Genomic DNA, 21,252 nt, shown 5'->3' with positions numbered 1-21,252 from the left:
TTTATAACAATTTTAATATCGGCAGCTACTTAAGAGTACTTTATTTGAAATAAATAAATGACATTACCCTTTACCCTATCCTACCATATTGCTTCTCCAACCCCATTCCCGCCACAATATTGACAGGCCAGTGTTGAATCTTCTAAAAAATACTTATTTATTTATATCTTGTTATAGCAATTGTTTTTTTGTTACTATTTATGTTTTTTAAAAATGTTTTAATTTATTCTGTAGCGGTAGTTTGTATTATGGCACATTTTTTGTATTATCGATGTGTTTTTTTTTCTTTTTTTTATGAGTAGTTTAGTGTTTCTGTCAATATTGTTTGTGTTCCAATCCAATCCAAAAGAGATCCGATGTCATTTTTTATTTCAATAAATGTATTGTCAACATTTATTTTTTGTTTGTTTTTGTTTTCACCCTAAACATGCTTCATCATCTTTTGTTTACTTATTATTGTTTTAGAACGTTGCTGTAGATATTTGCTTTATACAATGGTTTAGTTAAAGTTAAGTATTTGTCAGTTAAGGATTAAAATGATTATAGTTTAGAACTATATTTTTTGTAGTGCAGTTGATAGATTAAGTAGTCGTTGCCTGTATTTTTTTGTAGTTTGACTTAGTTTAAGTTCATATCGTTTACATAAAGTAACAACAATGTAGAAATTAAAACGTCAAATTTTTATTTCATGGGTTATCCGATATTTATTCAGATGTATTGATATCGACCATAAATTTATCTTGAAGAATGATAAAGTAAAATATTAGAATAATAGTAGTTGATACAAAGATATGAGAATCAACAGATTACTTCAAAGTTTACTAAGAATAGTGTAGATAGGACTTATTTATAGTAAAAGTATTGCACCCTAACAATTTCCTATTATAGATATCTCGTGGTAACGGAGACTCGGTAGTTGTGAAGAAATCAGCGGTGCGCTCTATCAAGTTTGACCAGGACCCAATGGAAGAGATTAAAGAGGAGAAACCAACCTCATTCTTACTGGTTAGTAGACATTTATATTTTTGTAGGTAGTTCTGTTAAATTAGAAAGAAAAACCATTTGCATTGCAAACTGAGCTTATGGGTGGTGGACATTTCTGCTCATATTCATGAGTATTCAAAGGAAGGTTTACGGATAAATCTGTAAACCTTCCTTTTAATTGAATTATTACTTGTACCTATGAGTTGACGCCAAGTGTGCAATAATAAGTGCCTCTAAGATGAAATTTGAACATAATGAATGGATGAAAGCATGATTTTTTGATTCATGAACTGGACTCTTATTTGTTGTAGAATAATGAGAACTTGGTGTTTTAAGGGTTCATGTAACCGAGAATACCAGTATCACTACGATAAAATCAATATAATGTATCTTTATTCCTTACAGAGCGACTACAAATGGCAGACCTTTGCGTGCGGTAAGACTCAAGACCAACTGGACCTCACGATGCTAGCTCATCAATATCTTAGGAAAACAGCTTTGAAGCCACGGTCATTGAACTTCTTATAAAATGTTGAACAACTGAGTTACTTGGGTATAACAATGAAATATCAAGAAATTATTTTGACAAAATAAAAGTCAATCAACCTTTAATAGAAAATGAAGACTAAGACGATACGCACCATACATTCTTTTGTCAATCGCCAAGGCTTTATTTGATAGCCGTAAAGTTATTGTAATAATCAGTAAAATACATCCTAATGGTATTGGTATTCATGACTGGTTAGCTCAATCAATATTAAATTTAATAGTGGCCTTAAATATAATTAAGAAAGCAGTAACCAAGTAGTGACTTCACCAGGCATTAAATCTAGATTTAGTTTTTTCTGGTGTACAGAAGAAAATGTAGAGAGTTTTTATTAGTCTGTAGAGACTGGTATATATGGGATAGGTTGATATGAATATAGTTCATTCACGTATGCTGCGTATGGCAGACTGTATTGGTAATGGTATCAATTCAAAATGGAGTTTTACCTCAATTAGATCAAGATTTTATTTTGTCTACGAACCATGCTGATTGTGTTAGTATTGTCAAATATATGAGGTAAAAATTCTTGGGTAAAATCTGCATTTTAAATTGAATTTACATTGCCTATTGTTGAATAGACTTAGAAGGCAATGCCACTAAAATGTGTCGTTAGAAAACTTCAATTAAGTTCTATACGCTTATTAAACTAGTTAGAAAGTTTAGTTAATATAATTCTAGCATAACTTTGTATATAAACAACAAGTGTGATTCTAGTTTTAGGACTTAAATGAATGATTTAGTTTAAAATTTCAATGTAATAGTTTAGTATAAAGTTTTAAGCTATTTATAGTTTAATTTTTAAGTTACTTTTTCTATGTAATTTGAATTTTCTACTGCATTATTTTATAAATTCATTATGTCGATGTTAGTTTTGTAGAATATATTTTTAAGTGGCGTTTTTGTGTGTGATTTTGTGTCAGCACTTTTTAAGATTTTTAGCACTGTTTGTCGAACAAAATATTTATACGTATCGAGGTGTTGGGGCGTAAAATTTATTTATAAATTTCAGTGAAAATTTTATCATGGATTCAGACTAAATTCATTATAGTACACCACGACCACCATTAACAACTTTTTGGCATTCGAGAATACATTTTTTATTATAAGTGGGTACTAGACTCGGTAATCTAATAATAAATCCAATAATTATCTGCATTTTTTTAACCATTTCAGTTTTTTTTCAACACATATAAATAAGTTTAAAAGAGTACAAAATAGAGCTAAGATTAATTGAAAGCAATTGTAAAAATAGCATAAGTTAAGTGTGACTTGTTATGTCATTTGGGTTAGAAATATGATAAAATTGTTTTATACTACATACATTTTTAATAAAATATTGATTTAGGGACTATATTTGTGGTCATTTTTTACCCGGCTGTGCGAAGCAAACAGTGGGTAATGTTTCAGATTGTACAAAACCGCTGGGCGGAACAAGTATGCAGTCATTTCTAGAGTGATTCGTGTGATCATGATTCATTTTTTTTATTAATTGATTCGATATAATTCCCCTAATGTTCGTGCTCGTTCAATTCTTAGTGATCAGGTCACATCTACCCACATTTTTTTAATAAGTTTTGTATAAAATATAAATGTTAAGAGGCAATATTTATACGAATTATGTTAAAATATTATATTGTATGTTTTTAATTGTGATGTCTATTCTTATAATTTACACCTTTCCCTTAGAAGATTTTCTTATACTTTTTAAACGGGTATGCGATAACTTTTGATAATTTTCCGATTGATAAACTCCAATATAATTATTGAAATTTGTTTGGTTGTTTACCTTTCAAAGACTTACTGTAGACCCAAAATATTCGTTTAGTGAATACTAAAAAAAATTTTTACTCTATAATACTAGTTGCCTCAAAGGAATAAAAAATAATAATCTTTTTGAACAGTATCTAACATCATAAAATTGATGGAGAAATTCAAACATAATAAAATGAAGTTATAACATCATATCCATTGTTTTCTATCATATCCATATAGAATGGTTTTTCAATAAAATAGAGGAGAATGAGAAGAAAATGCCTGAAAGGTCTATCAATCCCTCAAGTTTTTAATGATGTTTCCTTAAATAAACACAGCTGTTTAAATTATAACACTTCTATTAACAGAGTAAGTAATTTTCAGCTTGTTTTTGATACTTTTTTCTTGATTGTAATAGCATTCTTAGCATTTCAACCACTTTCAAAGGTGTAATATTAATTTAAATTGTGTGTTAAGATTTAGTCTGTAGTTTAAGCAATTGCCATGTTTTATTTTATACAAAGATTTTAAACGTTTTTATTTTGTGACAACAATATATTGTTTTAGCGTGTAAATATAATTTAAGTAGGTTTATGGATGTCTAAGTAAGAAAATAAATGGTTTAATAGTAAATTTGTAGTATTATTTTTGAGTTATGATACTTGAATCTCTTAAATACACGTACACTTTGCTGCATGCAAAGTGTACCTGCACGTAACGTAATGTTCTATATAGATTAAACACCTGGTGAAAAGTAGTCTTACGCGACTTTTGTAGTTGTGAGAGACTCGACGGTCGCCGTATATTATAATTAGTCTGAAATCTGTTTGTCAGATACAATTTCACGGCTAAACCATTAAACTAATAACCACGCAATTTAGCGTGGACGAAATCGGAAAACCCCGGACATTGATTTACGTATATGTTTTCTAAAATATGTTTTTTTTACCCATATTGCAAGCGGAACCGCGCATGATGATAAGAATAACGCCATGGTAATATGAGATACTAATGTTCTTAGTAAATTGTATGCTACTAGCGACTATTTTCCATCTAAATAACATTAGTTTATCATTATATACAAGCATATATTTCGTATAACGAGTCCAGAGGTAGTTTCACGGGTCCCCGATGTACGCTTTAATTAATGGATGGTGACCAAAACTGCATGCAATTTATGTACGTAAAAGCTAAATGCATCTAAATTACGATAAACAGTGAAATGCACGATATAAATGGAATAACGGTGTTTATAGCTACACTACACGTACCCCTACTCTACTACCAGAGTGGTAGTAGTGTAGTAGAGCAGGTGTTTATGTATGTATAATATTATGTTCATGTGTATTAGTACCTACTAGGGATAGGTGGGGTTGATTCCAACTTGAAAGTTGAAACAAGTGAATATATTCCACAGCCACGATAGCTGCTCTTAATAGCTACACTTTATCGCCGTGTTTAAGTTTTATTAAAAAGTCTTATTAGGTCTCTTATTCCGAAACCTTTTTTAGCGACAAAACTGAAGAAAGTTCAGGCTTTGTACTTAAATTGATACTTACGAGTAAAAAAATAGTTTTTTTCTGTTTGGCTAACAGTTTTCCGTCTAGTCAGTATCACACTAAATCAAACCGATTTACATATCAATACAAGTTTATAGGAATCGTAGCATTAGGTTAAGTTCAATTGACCGCGTGGAGCCGCGCGGAACATTCGACCGCGCAGTACAAGACAGGAGTAAACAGCTATTGTCTACATCACCGCACGGTAACAGAACCGAGAAACCGCGCGGTTTCTGATGTAAACTTAGCCTTAGTCGTAGCATCTTTGGTCTTTGCAAACCGTTAGTGCGACCTAGGCGTGATTTTATGTAGGTACCTAGGTAGGTATGTGGTTGTAAGATAATACCTTAGTACTAAAGTAAATGAAATATGGTACATACACTAAACTACTACTACTATTAATATTTAGATGAACAAGGTCAGCATTTACAATCTTTATCTTGCCTCCCAACTCTAGGTAGTAAATTCCACCCCTCATAACCGTATCTCAACTCTAACTTTATGTAAATAAGTTGTGAGCTAGTGTCACGATACTGTCCCGTAATATCATCAGTAACTGAAACGTCTTGCGAAATTGCCTTCTGGCTTCAAACCGAGACTATTAGCATGGGCTGAATTAAATTGTCGGGGTACTACGCGGTCTGTACCGGGCGGAAGCGGGTTGCTAATGAAGTAATTGGATATTGGCTGCGTGTATTTATTTATTAACGAAGTTTGTTTAGAAGTATAACGGTTTTTATTTTTTGGAGGTTTTCTGCTTCTAATTTCGTTATATGATGTTGAAGAAGATAATAGATAATATGACTGCGACATTTTGGTTGAAATTGTTCTTTCCTTATTTCATTTTCGTACTTTCACCAGCTTACCTAAAAGGCTTTGGTCTTTGAAGCGTCTATTTTTTTAAATCATAACGCCCTCGGTTACTGTAGGTACCTATCTGCATTAAAGGAACTTCTTCAAGATTTACTAGAATCAATGCTTTTTTATTCTTTAAGCAAATGGAAATCGCAGTACCAATTACAAACACAGACGAACAAAAATCAGCACCGCTTCATTACCACCAAAGCCTCACCCGTAGCATGGTACTCTGCAAGCAAAATTGAACGGTGTACAACATCGATTAAGGTCTTAATTACTTTGACCTGCCCCCGGGCCCAGTCGAACGGTTGTAAATTGGAGTAACATGGCCCAAAGCAATTAAGATTGCATGTCACTGGTCTAAATTTAGTTAAAGTCCTCCGACAATTTATCGGTCCGTTTGCGTCACGGTTATCTATCTTATTTACAGCATTATAGTGCTTTTGAACGCTAATTGATCGTTGCATCGAAATTATTATAAGCGCGGGAGCTGAGAGTAGAAACTTTTGTTTAAAGGAAGGAACTGAGTTATTGGAAAATTGATACGTAGTAGGGAAGCAAGATTCTCTTGCTAATGAGCGTCAGGCTGGGTATGATTATGAGGATGTTCTTTTTACGATTACCTACCTAATAAATTACGAGTGAAAGGTACTATTCTTAGATTTCTTCATATTAAATTGACTAGAAAATCAAGCAATTTTTTTTTGCCCTTACGGTTTCTTACTAGTAAAGCTTTGATTGGTGACGGCAAAGAGAAAACAAGCATTGAAATAATATTTTTACTCCAATGAAATATAAATACGGCATTAGTATCGTTGCAATTCAATCTTTCATCAGGATTGAATCAAATGGAAAATTGGTTAAAGACTTTCCGGTTTGAGTGAACTAAAGTTAAGATTATAACTATCATGGAGCAGTGCCGCGGGCGTCGAAGTTACTTGCTAACTATATTAAGATACTAGAGATACTGACTTTCCGAGTTGACAGATTTTATGAGATAAGTATTTCAATTATTTCCTGAAGGAAAAGTGGTATACGCGAGATAGGGATAGAAGCGCTTTCTATTTAATTTTGTGTTTTTTTAATTAGTTAGAAAGTTTTATGTTAGTTACTGCCTACAAATAATCTTAGAAAAAATCACTAACTTCAAAAAGGAGGACTACTATGCTCGAATGACTATTTTTTTCCGATTTATAGGATTCAGTATGGAATGTCTGCTTATATTATCTGTTACACGAAGTAGACAGTAACTGATTATGAGCCGCTGGGTTTGCATTTTTGACCAGTGCAATGATCATACCAGAAAATGAAATACTTTGTAAAAAACCACCTACCTACTAGTAATATTTTTTTTTAGATCTTTAGGTTGTTTAAACAAGCAGTCTTTAATATTATAAGTACCTATATAAATCTCCGACAAAATAGCACCTCAGCGGATTGTAATATTGATTGAATTCACCGTATCCGCTTTCAAAATTACAAACTAAAATGTGATTACTTCCTCAAAATTTGCTAAAGCTGCGAAACTTCCTAACGCTGTACTTAAGCTTAATAATAACGCAAATAGTGTTATTATGCTTATATGAGCTTATACACTTAATTATTTCGTATACCAACTGACATATCCATTTAAGTTAAGTAAGCCTTTTACATAAACGGCAACTTATAGACGCAAATTAGGCAATATGTTGCTGGGTAATGCCAAAAATACGCAATGACAACTATAGCGCGATTCTCTACAATCGGTACTGTCGAGTGTTGAACGTTTGTTATTTAAAACGTGCTGCCAAAATAGTTCCTGTGATACCCGCTAGAGACGCTGATCAGATTTTCATACAATCGAATGTTGTCGGTGGTCGTCAGTGGTAAAAAAGAAGGTACCTTAACTACTTATCCTTATTGATAAAAAACATTATAAATTATGCAAAACACTGTTTTAAAAAACTTATACCATCGATAAATACTGAAACAATGATTTATACTTTTATCTTTTCCATAATAATCCAGCAGTATTCTTAATCAATTCGCTGTCCTTATACACAGACAAAATATTTAAAACACTGGGATGTTCTAACAATAAAAGTTCAAAAAAGACGAGAAGTCAGCTAATAATATTCAAGCGAAATCAATTTTGTAGGTACTCGACTCGAATACTTGCACCTTTGTTAAAGCAATTTTCTTGGTAATCACCCCACATGCTAAGTTGCGCAACGGAAAGTTTCCGTCAATACGCCTCATGTTCGCGAGCCTTTATAATTAAGTAGAAGTTAGTAAACGGTAGCTGAGTATGATTGAGAATGCAATATCCGTTAACGTGTTGCCACGCACAAGGCGCCAATTAATACATGCCCTCCGTGTTACTGTGTACTGCATATATTCCGCTGATGGTTTGATATTAAAGTGTAACAGTTGTGGGAATATTGGGGTTTTTCATTGTGGTTTGTTTTACACTAGATGATAAGTAATAATTTTCCTTATAGAAGTTGAAGTGTGTGACGTATTATTAAAGAAATATACCCAGTCAGGTTAACTTTTAGCAACTCGATAGGCAGTGTTTCCTTGTTTAGTTTTATATAAAAGTTTCATTAAAACAAGATATCTTTGTGAAAATATGTTTATTGGAAATAACAAATATTTACATATTATATACACGGAGAGATGGCACATTTACAATACTGGTGCAAAATCATGTTTACCTAAAATATCTGTAAACTGAAACTTATTTACTTTTTACAAATTTACGAATAATTTTATCTTAAAAAGATCTGCCAAAAGTAATTCCGAAGTTTGGTTTCCAGCCGCTGTCAAAGCGCGGCATTTCGAACCTCTTGTAGCCGGCGGTGAAGTCAACCGTGCTGGTGGGAGAGCGGAACAAGTTGAGGTTCCCCATCGCTGAGTAGTCCTTACGCTCTAAGAACGGAGTGTTCGCCATGCCCAGAGACGCGCCCACCTTGTTCCTGAACACAGAGAACATAGAACGTTGGTACAAGTGATATCAGATAGAAGATCAAGAGTAGATTAAATCAAACGGTTTCATATCAATAGACATCAAAGGCACAATATACTTACTTGAACATATAGTCGACTCCTGCACCCACAGTGTTGAAGTTGGGCACGCCGGGGTAGTTGGTGGGCATGTTCCTGGAGACGAAGGCATTAGCGCCGACGTTGTGGTTGTCATTGTGGAACAGAGTGGCGTGACCAGCGCCTGTGAGCTTGGAGCCGAACCCTGGCAGAGTTTCCTTCATCACAGATACTCCGTGACCGTTGCTGGAATACACAAAGTTAATTAATTAAAGTTTAAGAAACAGCTCCCTCTGATGTAGTCATAGAGAGTCATTATGGAAAAAACAAATTCTGAAAATACTTACACATTATCGAGAGCCAACCCAAAGCCTTTAGAAGCCAATTTATTCTTGTCGTCGTAGCCTGCGCTGCCGAGTGCACTCAGAACATTCTGACCATTACCAACGAGCGGTACTTTAGCGTTAACTCCAGAAGTGCCGTCACCATTGAGCGTGTAGCTGGCTTGTGCCTGACGCCTGACCCTGGCGCTCGCCAAGTGTCCCGGGTGCTGGTACTCAAAGTCCTCGTCTACGTCGTACACCGGGTATCTGTACTCTTCGTGTTCTCCATACGGCACGTCCTCGAACTGAATGTGTCGTGCGCTCACACACACTAGCAGAACTGCTGCCAGGAATAACTTTGTAGCGAACATTTTGTTTGTTGTTTTTGTCGTAAGACACTGTTGTTCTTAGTTGATGTGTTTGTAGAATGATGTGCTCTCGGATTGTACGTCTTTATATATGAGAAATTATCTTTGTAACAGGAATTCCCCGGTCCCGATGAGATAACAGATCGCGTATGTAAAGAACCTACTATGGCGGATGCTTTCATTAAGAGGTTATCAAAGCAGATGTGTCGCATGGGTCACGGGCAATCACCGCGCACGAGACAAAAGCTTCTTATCTCATATGGCATAATGTAGCTATTAATAGCAATCATCTTAATGATATTTAATCTTTTCAGTTTGTTTTTCAGTTTTCCTTTTAACACGTGAGATCTCGGGGATCTTTTTTGGCTTTACTCATATTTTACTTATTATACATAGATACCTACTTAACTAACAAATTGCAGTAATTGGTTGACTTTCAAAATTAGTTTACAGTTATTGTGGACTGTTGTAATAAACTTTTGTGATGTCGATGGATGCATCATTGTAATACAAAAATACGAATACAGAAAGGGTCTACGCTTTAAAGAAATAATAACAAAAAAATTAAATTTTAATAGGATGAAATGTTGGTGGAGATCTAAAGGATCTATTATAGGTATATCTAATATATTGAGTACAAAATTGTTTAAAAACCGATACTACCTATAAAGTATAAAAACAATTTTAAACAACTTTAAAGTAGAATCAATCCAAGCAGTTGGTACTTTAACAAATTATAAGCTTAATTTCCTCCGACTTTGAAGTCTTATTTACTTATAGATAAAAAGTAATATAAAAACAAAGTTATAGTTAAGGCGCGTATTCTTTTTGTTAGAAGACGAAGTGCTAACAACTTGCTCGTCCCATTTCGCGCTTCACCGAAACGCGACGCGGCTACGATGTGAGTTGGAGGTACTATGAGAGGGAAAATGTATGAAAAAACAGACTGACTGTTCGTTAAGTTAGTGTTTCTGAGTCTTCACACTCCTACTTTAATTAAATTAAAACAAAAACATAATTAGCAATCAATGCTGGTTGTTAGGTAGGTCATTCGGGCCATTACAAACGCAAGTTTAGTCAAAAGAACTTAGGTAATACGAACGTGCAAATTAACCGTTCAAGATACCTGCAAGCGAGAGTCATGATTGTTGCCCGTGGTACTTTAGTACTTATTATTCTGTGCCCGTGGGTCGCACGTTTGTACTGACCCGGGTAGAATAAATTGTGTAACTTTGGAAATTTCTACTGATAGCTTTACATACTTGCAAAAAATGCATTGCATTATAGTTTGTTTTATTTAATTTTAATACAATTATTTACTCACACTGATGCCTACACGCAATTAAGACTGACAATTACTGTTATTCAAATCTTGCGTTACCTTCTTGCAGGCACACTGTTTGATACCTACTTAATCTTTATGATCTCCATTCAACTCTATCTATATTCTTCTATTATTTCAGTATCGAATAGTTTCATTGTTTATTCACCCAACAAACCCTAAATCAGAATCTCAAAAACGAAAAAATAAAACCAAAATCTTCCACCCGGTGTGCTACAAGTTGGTTTCCACTTATTTTCATAAACTTGGCTATCTCTGTCTATAACGAACTCTCGGGAGTGTCAGGGCGGCGAGCTGTTCAACCGACTATTTCATTATAAACTTTACGAATAAATATTATACACCTGCAACCTTAATATTGAAACTATTTTAAAGCTTACTATCTAATTATACACTGTTATAATTTATTTTATATAGCTATAATCATAATATCTGATCCGGGAATCGAATTCGAGACGTTGTGTTTAGCAGTCGGGTACATTACTGATTAACATTTTTTCTGGCGAAACGCGGGTGTATTTTTATAAACCTACGCCTACGCCTTCGGTTATAACAGGCGTGAGTGTAAGTTTGTATGATAACGTGCATTTTACTGTGAATTGCTTGTTGTTTCAGCGCAGGTTACGTGGGCGCAAGCAGATTCATCCACAAAATTGAGGTTTCATGACGTTTGTGGACTATTTGTAACATGTTCGCTCAACATTCTATTGATTTCGGGTGTGATTGTGAGGGAATTCACTCAAATCACAGACTCAAAAAAATTGTTGCGATTGTAAAAGATTCAATGCAATTATAGCAAACAGCAGTTCGCATAAACACAACGAAAACTTCTAGCAACCATTCTTGGTGTGATTCGCTGAACTACAATTTAGCTTTAAAATATCAAACAAATACAGAATGAATAAATCAAACTGTCCAAATCCATACTCCATTTGGAACTCGCAGTTAATTACAATAACAAAACACCAGAGCACCGCAGAAAACGTTCGTGTATTAAACTTTTCAAAATGGTCCAAGTTTAATACACGAACATTCAACAAATCCATCTGCGAGTTTTATTGAGGAGAAACAATTGGAAATGAAACGTAAATTACCAAACGCTTTCGTTTTAAATGACCTTTTTAGACGATTAACTGGTAGGGTTGTACGATTTATACTAAAAATATAAAGCCGATGAGTTTGTTTGTTTGTTTTAACGCACCAATCTAAGTAATTACTGGTACGAATTGAATAAATATTTTTTGTATTGTATACTCTATTCATTAAAGAAGGTATATAACATCATGCTATATAGAAAAGGGCTGGAGCAGTCGTCAGAATAATGTTGTAAAAACGGGAAACCGAAAGTCCACCCGAAGGAAGTTGCGGGCGGCCACTTGTGTAAACCAAGTACCTATATACCTACATATATGTAGCTACTAAGTATTATGTAGATAGGTAATTCTTTTGGGAAATGTCAGGGACGGGTTGTATTGCGTAAATTGATTAATCGGTTTAATGAAGGGATGAGTGCCTCTTTATATGTTAATGTAATTATTCCTGTTTTAAAGGTTACGTAAAGATTTATTTGGTAATTAGCAGGTTATATTTAACTAACTCTACACGAAATGATGTGAAATATGTCGTCAAAATTACAATATTTGTTCATTACAGAATATCATGAGATAAACGAAAATCATACTATATAGCTAATACGTTGTAGCACTGGACTTTAACATTCGACACAGTATTGCATTTTAGTCCCCCCTAAAGCTTTGCCAAAGTACGTTTGCTTCTTAATCAATTAAATGCTTCTTAATTGGTCAATAAAACGGTGACACATCATTAATTATGTTCAAGCATAACTGTACCTTAACGAGTGTAATTTTAGCGGTTATTTCATACACTTACGGTCACGTTATCTATCGGATAGGTTATCGGCCTCTTATCCACAAGCCGTGAAACGGGCCCTGACTCTTCAACATTTATCTTTAAGTACAAAAGTATTTCTTTTTTTTAAAGACAACTCCCGCACTAATTATTGCTCTTGTGTCGCGGGGACTTTTACACACATACAAACAACGGACATAAAGCACAACCAGAGCCGAAACAATTATTTGTGGATCGCGCGATTAATTGCGCCGTGTGGAAATCGATCCCACGACCTCCCGACGCAATGGTTTTCTGCGACCTAAACCACTGCGCCACCGTCAGTCTTACAATAACAAACATACAAATATACAGAGCCCTAAATAAATATGGCTATGAGATTAATGAAAACCTTTACTCCAGTAATGGACTTGTTTAAAAAGCTCTATCGTTACTTCGCGAACAAGGATTAATGGAAAGTGGCCCAATACGAATTGAGAAAACGTTTTTGAGTATCGATGGGTTTATAGTATTCAAATGTTGATCGAAAATGGTTAGAAGTTGAGGCAAAATTCTAGTAAAATAAGTAAATATTTTTGGTTATTGATCAAGCACCGTGAGTTTAATCGGAAGTAGCCAAGTTGTTAATGCTTTGAATTCAAAGTCAAGTCAATTCAAATCAAATCATTTATTCACATGGGTCAATTAATTACACTTATGAAAGTCAATGATACAGAGAGCGAATTTACCGCCACTTCGAAAGGTAGAGCGAATGAGAAGAGCTGGCAAGAAACTCTTGGCCACTCTTTTTGATCGCCGACTATATAAAGTGGATACAAACCCACGATCAGTTACAAACACTTCGGTTTGGACCATACAGACAGTAATGACCATATTCTTTTAAAAAAAGTTAACGAACAATGGAAAAATCGACTGAAAATTATGTTGTATTTCAGAAAACTTTTAAAAATGCTAACAACATTGTATTAACAAGTGATCGTAGCAAAACATAGTACATTTTCAGTTATATTTTGCTGAAGTCTGATTGCAGTTGGAAAACTTAATTAGGAAATTCGAGCAAATCCAGCAATTATAAGACTCGCCACCGCTAGGATCTGTTTCAATTTAACGAACCAATTTATCTTGTGTGGAGAGTATTTTTCAGAAATTTAAGATACTTTTAGGAAATAAAAGTTTAGTCTATTCAAGTGGCGATCATGAGAACTTGAGTTCCATTGACAAGTTGGATATTTCATTTGAAGTTCTTAACCTTTCCAAAAGCGGCACAGAGCTCGATGATATATTTATTTAGTATATGGAAATAAGTTAAAGACGAATTAACAATGCGAGGCAACATAAATTTGATACTTCGTAATCGATCATGAATGCATCTTACCCCTTTTCTGATAGTATTATCTATACTAATATTATAAAGCGGAAGAGTTTGTTTGTTTGTTTGATTGTTTGTTTGTTTGTTTGTTTGTTTGTTTGAACGCGCTAATCTCAGGAACTACTGATCCGATTTGAAAAATTCTTTCAGTTTTAGATAGCCCATTTATCGAGGAAGGTTATAGGCTATATATCATCACGCTACTACCAATAGGAGCAGAGTGCCAGTAAAAAATGTTTCGAAAACGGGGAAAATTTTGATCCATTCTCTCTTATGTGACGCAAGCGAAGTTGCGCGGGTCAGCTAGTTATTATGATAATTTAAACTCCAAACCATTTATTTATAAAATGATAAAATCAAAATAGCTTAAGAAACGTAACTCCATTAAAAATAGCAGCACAAAAGTTTATCAGTAATTTCAGTGCACGTTATAATGAGATAACATTAACATTGCAGCTTTTTATTCAAGCGTAATAACGCCAAAACAAACCAAATAAAAGTCCCTAAACAAACGCAGAAGTATTAATCAATCTATACACCGAGGCATCAACCCGAATTGTTTCGCAACCAACAATTTGAAACGATTTATATCAAAGGGGACGTCTAAAAAAATTTCGCATTTCACGAACGATTTAGGGAATGTCACTTGAGATCAAAATAAATAGGTCTGTACTTTAGAACCTTTAGGCCCTTTGCCCGATTTCAATAGGGGACCGTTTTACGTACATGTCCTTATAGGATCGGAGCTCGGGTGTATATCTGCAACCTTATGATCGCGATGGCGGCTTAAATTTACATAGGGTGAGAGCTTGATTTTTATGAATAATTAAATTATTATGTTAATCAATAAACGTAAACAAGAAACTTACCGTTATTATTTTCCGTTAACTTTATCCACATCAAATTCTTTCGTTTACCTCAAAAGGGCTGAACTAATGTGGATAAAATTTGTCAAAGTAATAGACGTTGGAGAAGAACATGCTAAACAATAATACCGCCAAAAACATTTTCATATTGTTATACTATAAATTTTCAAATGATTCTTTAAGAAACTCCTCCATATTAGAGTGCAACATCACATTTATCAAACTACCAATAAAATTCAACTACAATTAGCCTTTTACCAAGTCTGTAAAGTTCAGAGATTAAAATTTTAAATCTTATTTCGCATAGCCAACTATAAAACTTAGTTTTGCATAAAAAACATTTACAGTTAGCAGGAAAGTTCTTAATTACTGCAGAGTTTTCGCTACAGTTTTTAAAAAAACTAGTGGCATGTTACTAAAGTACTGTTTGCAGTAGTTTTGCATTATTTCATTGCGGAATAGAAAAAGCCTATAGCTTAGAATCTTTTTTACAGGTATTTAGAAAGATTAAATCAAATATTTTTGGTTATGTTTAAGTCCAGTTCATAATGTAACGTAATGTAGCTGTAAAGTAATGTTACACAGGAATTTATGCGAGTTTGCATTTTATCTTGCTTTGATTTCGACAAAGACGACATTCATAGATATTGTAAACGTGGAAGCTGGATCAGAAAATTGATTTGGCTTTGGTAGAAACCTAAGATTACTTTTGATATTAATATATGAAAATCTGCATATAATTTTGTTTATATAAACATTACTTACGTACGTAAGTACTTTTATTATTATACCTTCCAAACAATATAATTTAATTTGACCAAATTAAAACCGAGAAAAAGAATACCAGGTGCCAATAACAATGGCTCAAGGCGTTTCAATATCGTTAATTTACTCCAATTCTCGCAGTTTCTCCTTCATTCTAAAATTGTCTACACAAAATATTCAATCCAGTTATTAAAACCTGAGTCAGCTCTTGCACTATCCTCTTATTTGGGGTTACGTAACTTTTTAGGTGATCCTTATATCTTCGTAATAGGGGTCACATTCGCGGCGTAAACGTTTGGAAAATCGCGGACCTTTTTGGCTTTGTTGCGGATTTTTATCGTGACGCTAAAGGTTTTTTTATTTAGTGCGATATCGAATCGTCCAGTGTAAAGAGAGCTTTCAATTCATGGGCCGCACGCGAAAACGTACTGAATATGTTTTGGAAAATGGATATATCGGGTCATATGAAGGTTCAAGTTATGTTGGTCTGTTGTAGCGATATTTTTATACGACCTTTTAGTCAAAGAAAAAGGCTTAGATGTTTCCTTTTGTGATAATGTGCGGAGATGGCGTTGATGGAAGGACGTAGGCATTAATTTGTTGCAAAATGGAGTTTGACGCTATTGAAAGTTTGTAAGACGTTGGGATCACAGACAATTGATTTTGTATTTACGATTTGATTTGGGATTGGAAATGGATTTAATGAGAATTGAGAAAGTATATGTTGCATAAGAAGGAGTTCTAGTTAGTTGTTATTATAAAACACGCCAGTATTTAATTTCAGGAAAACAGAATAAAACAGTAGCGCAGTTCTCTACAGTCGGTACTGTCGAGTATCGAGCTAGAGTTTTACACACTCATAAATTCGATATAATGAAAACAAGCATTGTTGCACATCGAAATTTGATGATTTTATTCTGCTAATGGCACATATTAGCCATACACTTTATTGAAAAATTATTCTACTCGATTTTTTTGTCTACATACGGTACAAAATAATTACTAAGTACTTACAATCTTAATTTACCATCATAATCTATTAAGAAAATTCTTGTACTATACACATACGGGTCTTACACCACGTGGTTCCAGTATACTGTAGATTTTCTCTCTCTTCACAGACAAACGAACTCACAGGTCATGTCAATAAGATATCTCTCAGGTCAATAAGATTGCAAGGAATCCCCCGTTCCTGAGCTAAAGTAGACTTAAGTAAAGTACCTCCTATCATGTAATTGCCAAAGGTTATCAATACAGCAATTCTCTACCACTATCGACTACCGACAACCGGCTAGCTATCGAAAAAACGAATTGTAGAGAATCGTGCTACATTTTTTTTTTAAATCTTCAGTATTAGGTTCGCCTTACTATAAGTATACCAATATCAGAATTAGGTACTCGAACGATGCCTTAGCCGAAGACCCGATTAAATACATATTTTTTTATATCATAATATAATTAATATGGTTGTAGGCAAGTAGAAAATAGTAAATAAATAAAGAGAACAAAAGCCTCTATCAATAGTTAGAGGCATAGTGACATTATACCTAGCTTTTAAAAAATCGGTCTTTAACAGGCCTTTGTTTACGAAAGCATACCGCGATAAGTACAATTTTATTCCTCTGTGGACAAGGGGAATTCCTCCTAATAAGATAATTTCTCATATATAAGGCCATCCGATTCTAAAGCACATCATTCTAGCAAAGAACAAGAGTTGAACAATAATCAAAATGTTCGCTACAAAGTTATTCCTGGCAGCAGTTCTGCTAGTGTGTGTGAGCGCACGACACATTCAGTTCGAGGACGTGCCGTATGGAGAACACGAAGAGTACAGGTACCCGGTGTACGACGTAGACGAGGACTTTGAGTACCAGCACCCGGGACACTTGGCGAGCGCCAGGGTCAGGCGTGAAGTGCAAGGACAAGCAACTGTCAAGCTTGGCAACGATGGGAGTGTTGGCCTGAGCTCTAAGATACCGTTCGCAAGCAACGATAAGCATGCTCTTAGTGCCATTGGTAGTACAGGATTGGATGGCAATTTGAATTTAGGTTCCAAAGGCATTGGTTTGGCTTACGATCATGCGTAAGTATTTTTAATATTATTGTTTTATCTCCAAAAATATTGCTGTAGTTGTATTATTGGTATAAGCTCTTTAAAGGAAAGTGATTTAGGGTTTTATCCTAAGGCACATATTCTACCATACTAAATACTAATGAATACAAAGTTTAATGTGCGTAAGAAATAATTAGCACTCGTTCTAATGCTGAAACTTTGTATGCCTGAGAGTTCTTTTGAAAGACAATCTTGAAGGTGAACCTAGTCCTCGATCTACATTCGGCTAGCTAAAGGACTTAAGCTCTGCCGAATGCAGATTTGAGAAGGAGATTCTTGATCAGAAATGGGATATAATATGATACACTTATACTTACATATTATTATAATGATTTATAATGATTTCAGTAACGGACACGGAGCAGCAGTAATGCATGAGACAGTGCCCGGATTCGGTTCTAAACTGACAGGTGCAGGACACGCTACATTGTTCCAAAATGAGAACCACAAGGTTGGCGCTAATGCCTTCGTTACCAAGAACATGCCCACCAACTACCCCGGCGTGCCCAACTTCAACACCGTCGGTGGAGGAGTCGACTATATGTTCAAGTTAGTATAATTTTAACAGATGTTTTTACTTGTGCAGATATTAAAGCAGTATCTGTAATTTCAGTTGTGTTTCGGAAGGCACGTTAAACTGTGAGTTCCGGCTGTAATTTTCAAAGATCCTTGACAGTCGTTAGAAGTTAGAAAGTCGGACAACCTGTCTTACCGATGGGTATCGTGTTATAAACCATATAATTGACAACAGCCGGGACCGATACGAAGACCATACCCATCTTTGGAATGTCTACGTTATAAGTTGCTTAACTCACTAACCGAACAGTGAGCACAACCAATTAATGAGTTCCTACAAACGTTATAGACAAACAGACGTTTCTTTTCTAATATAAATATGGATATTAAGCATGTTTTTTATGTGCAGAGAAAAGATCGGTGGGTCTCTGGGCATGGCAAGCACTCCGTTCCTGGATCGTAAGGACTACTCAGCGATGGGGAACCTCAACGTGTTCCGTTCTCCCACCAGCTCTTTGGACTTCAACGCTGGCTTCAAAAAGTTCGATATGCCGCGTTTCAACAGCGGCTGGGAACCAAACTTCGGTTTATCTTACACCAGATTCTTACCTAATTTTTGATGATATTTTTTTTTCCGTTACGTCCAACTGTCAGATTATAAAAAAGTAGTGAACGAAAAATTAATAATACTTTAACACTCACAGATTAGAGGTGCTCAACGTGACGTCATAGTTTGGTATATTTTATACGAAATTGTGACGTCATCTGGCTAAAGGACTAATTATTTTTTTGTTTTTATATACATTTAAAAAATGTATTATGTTATTACACATATTATATAGTCGTAAGTTGTAATCGCATCAAAACAGTGTTTTATGTAATCGTACCAAATTCATCTATGAACTTAACAATTAAATAAATTATACATTTTTTGGAGAACATTATGATTTTTTGAGTTCCAACACTTAATCACAATCACAATAATCTGCTTAATCACAAACGAAGCTTAACTGACGCCCACCAACCCGCAGTAGACAAGGCACCACCCTTGTCTTAAATAGTCTTTTAATAGAATCTTGGTTAATATGTCTAAACCCCTTCCCAAACATGAACAGAGAAAATAGAAAGAGGGAAGGGAGGCCTTTGCCCTGCAGTGGGACAATATGGGCTGATAATTATAATAACACTTAATGGCTTTAGCTTTAAAGAGGATAATGTAGATAGCCTTAGTTTTTAAAAGAGAAGAGAGAGAAAAAAGAGAGGGTTATGTCTTTCGTGCGTATTTTGTTCGCTTGCTAATAATTTTTTAAAAAGTTTCAAACCTAATACACATATTTTTATGATTTTAAAGATATAATTTGTAATTATTATAAGATAGTAAAAGTACACTAAGAGACAATTCTACCTTATGCATATTTTTTTTTTCTCAAATATTTATTTTTCCAGACGAAGCTCTATATCTTAATGATAAATAGGTTAAGTAAGTAAACTTAGGTAAACATTTGATTTCAATCCTTTGCCGAAGTATCAGAACAATAAGTAAGACAAACTTCTAGGACCTTCCATTTATTGCGTTCAATACAAAGTGTTACTTAAGTATAATTTCAGTACTTATCTGTGCATCAATATTGCTAAAGGCTGTAGTTATTTTCACAACAATTTTCCGACGCTGAAAGCTTCAGATAATGTTCTGAAGATTTCACTCGTTTGCGCTCACAAAGGTTTATGTTTTCTAGAAGTGAAAATAATTAAATATTTGTTTTAAACATTATGAAAACTTTGTAGTGTAAAGGTAAATTTCTACGATTTTGATGGTTAATTCGGAAAATAACGTACAGTTCCCGTAATTTTGACATTTCTACCTAATTGCCAGTCAATTTCCTTCGTTACATAATAAGTTTCCTCTGAATTGTATTTAGATTTTGGTCTCACGTAGTAGGTTTAGTACCGGGTTAGGCAAAAATTTGGTGATAAGTTTTTCTGTCGATTCTCATTGATTGTTACAAACGCATTTGTTAATATAAACTAGCATGGTCAAAGGGTTAGTTGTAATAAGAAAGAGAACGTGGCCAAATATAGTCTTTGGGGAATATTCAAAGATCCATGCATCCACGCTGCGCCATGTAAATTGTTAATGGCAGGTAATAAGGGACGAGCCTACTGTAATATAACCGGCATTTTACTATACTCCGTGCAAATAGTCTACGGACTTCCAAGTAGTAAGCTTAGTACTTTAAAATCCACTCTTTCAGTGAACACTATATCAATGTTCAAACCGTCTGCTATGATTGTAACTTGCGGCCCATTGAGTCCCATAAACAAAAGATCTATTCAACCAGCCGTATTCTCCACAATGTCTAGCAGATAAATTAACGTAAGGTGTTTACTTTACAATGTATTTACATTTTATATTAAAGGACTTATTGATTTTAATGAAGGCTTTATGAGAGCATTGTATTTTGCTGTGTTTTAGAAATTTCTGATCCAATAATCGCTTTAATTTACAAACTTTTTCCATAATTTCAGAGCGGATTTTGGTAAAAAATTGTGAATGTTCTTCCCTAGCTATAGGTATGTTGTCATATAGTCAGCATTATATGTCATATAATAATATCAATTTGCTTTTATAATGTTACTTTAATTAGTACCAGGAGCTCGTGGCTTAGTCGACAACAGCCGTACGGATCGATCTCTGAGGTTAAGCTACGCTTGCCCAGGTTGTTCCGTGGATGGGTGACCATCTTATACATATCGAGTTCCTCCGTGTTTCGGAAGGCACGTTAAATTGTGGATCCCGGCTGTCATTTTCGAAGATCCTTGACAGTCGTTAACAGTAGTCAGAAGCTTGAAAGTCTGACAACCAGTCTTACCGAAGGGTATCGTGTTAATACCCAAGTAACTGGGTTGTGGAGGTCAGATAGGCAGTCGCTCCATGTAAAACACCGGTATCCAGCTGCATCCGGTGAGACTGGAAGCCGACTCCGACATAGTATGGAA

General features: G+C 34.6%; 2 protein-coding genes across 2 annotated transcripts; one reads left to right on the top strand and one right to left on the bottom strand.

The window, feature by feature from the left end:
- Nucleotides 1–8,298: 8,298 nt before the first annotated feature.
- Nucleotides 8,299–9,488, bottom strand: LOC142983071 (attacin-A-like). The gene is made up of 3 exons (XM_076129888.1): nucleotides 9,072–9,488; nucleotides 8,770–8,970; nucleotides 8,299–8,657 (listed from the first exon to the last, which is right to left on the bottom strand). Exons 1-3 carry the CDS (start codon nucleotides 9,416–9,418, stop codon nucleotides 8,456–8,458), a joined length of 750 nt encoding a protein of 249 aa, XP_075986003.1. The 5' UTR covers nucleotides 9,419–9,488; the 3' UTR covers nucleotides 8,299–8,455.
- Nucleotides 9,489–17,306: 7,818 nt separating this feature from the next.
- Nucleotides 17,307–19,196, top strand: LOC142983235 (attacin-A-like). The gene is made up of 3 exons (XM_076130145.1): nucleotides 17,307–17,709; nucleotides 18,088–18,288; nucleotides 18,665–19,196. The coding sequence occupies exons 1-3, from the start codon at nucleotides 17,357–17,359 to the stop codon at nucleotides 18,873–18,875; spliced, it is 765 nt and encodes a 254-aa protein (XP_075986260.1). The 5' UTR covers nucleotides 17,307–17,356; the 3' UTR covers nucleotides 18,876–19,196.
- Nucleotides 19,197–21,252: the final 2,056 nt, after the last annotated feature.

Source organism: Anticarsia gemmatalis, chromosome 23, assembly GCF_050436995.1.
Source record: "Anticarsia gemmatalis isolate Benzon Research Colony breed Stoneville strain chromosome 23, ilAntGemm2 primary, whole genome shotgun sequence".
Lineage (NCBI taxonomy): Eukaryota > Metazoa > Arthropoda > Insecta > Lepidoptera > Erebidae > Anticarsia > Anticarsia gemmatalis.
This window is presented reverse-complemented; position numbering and strand designations above follow the sequence as displayed.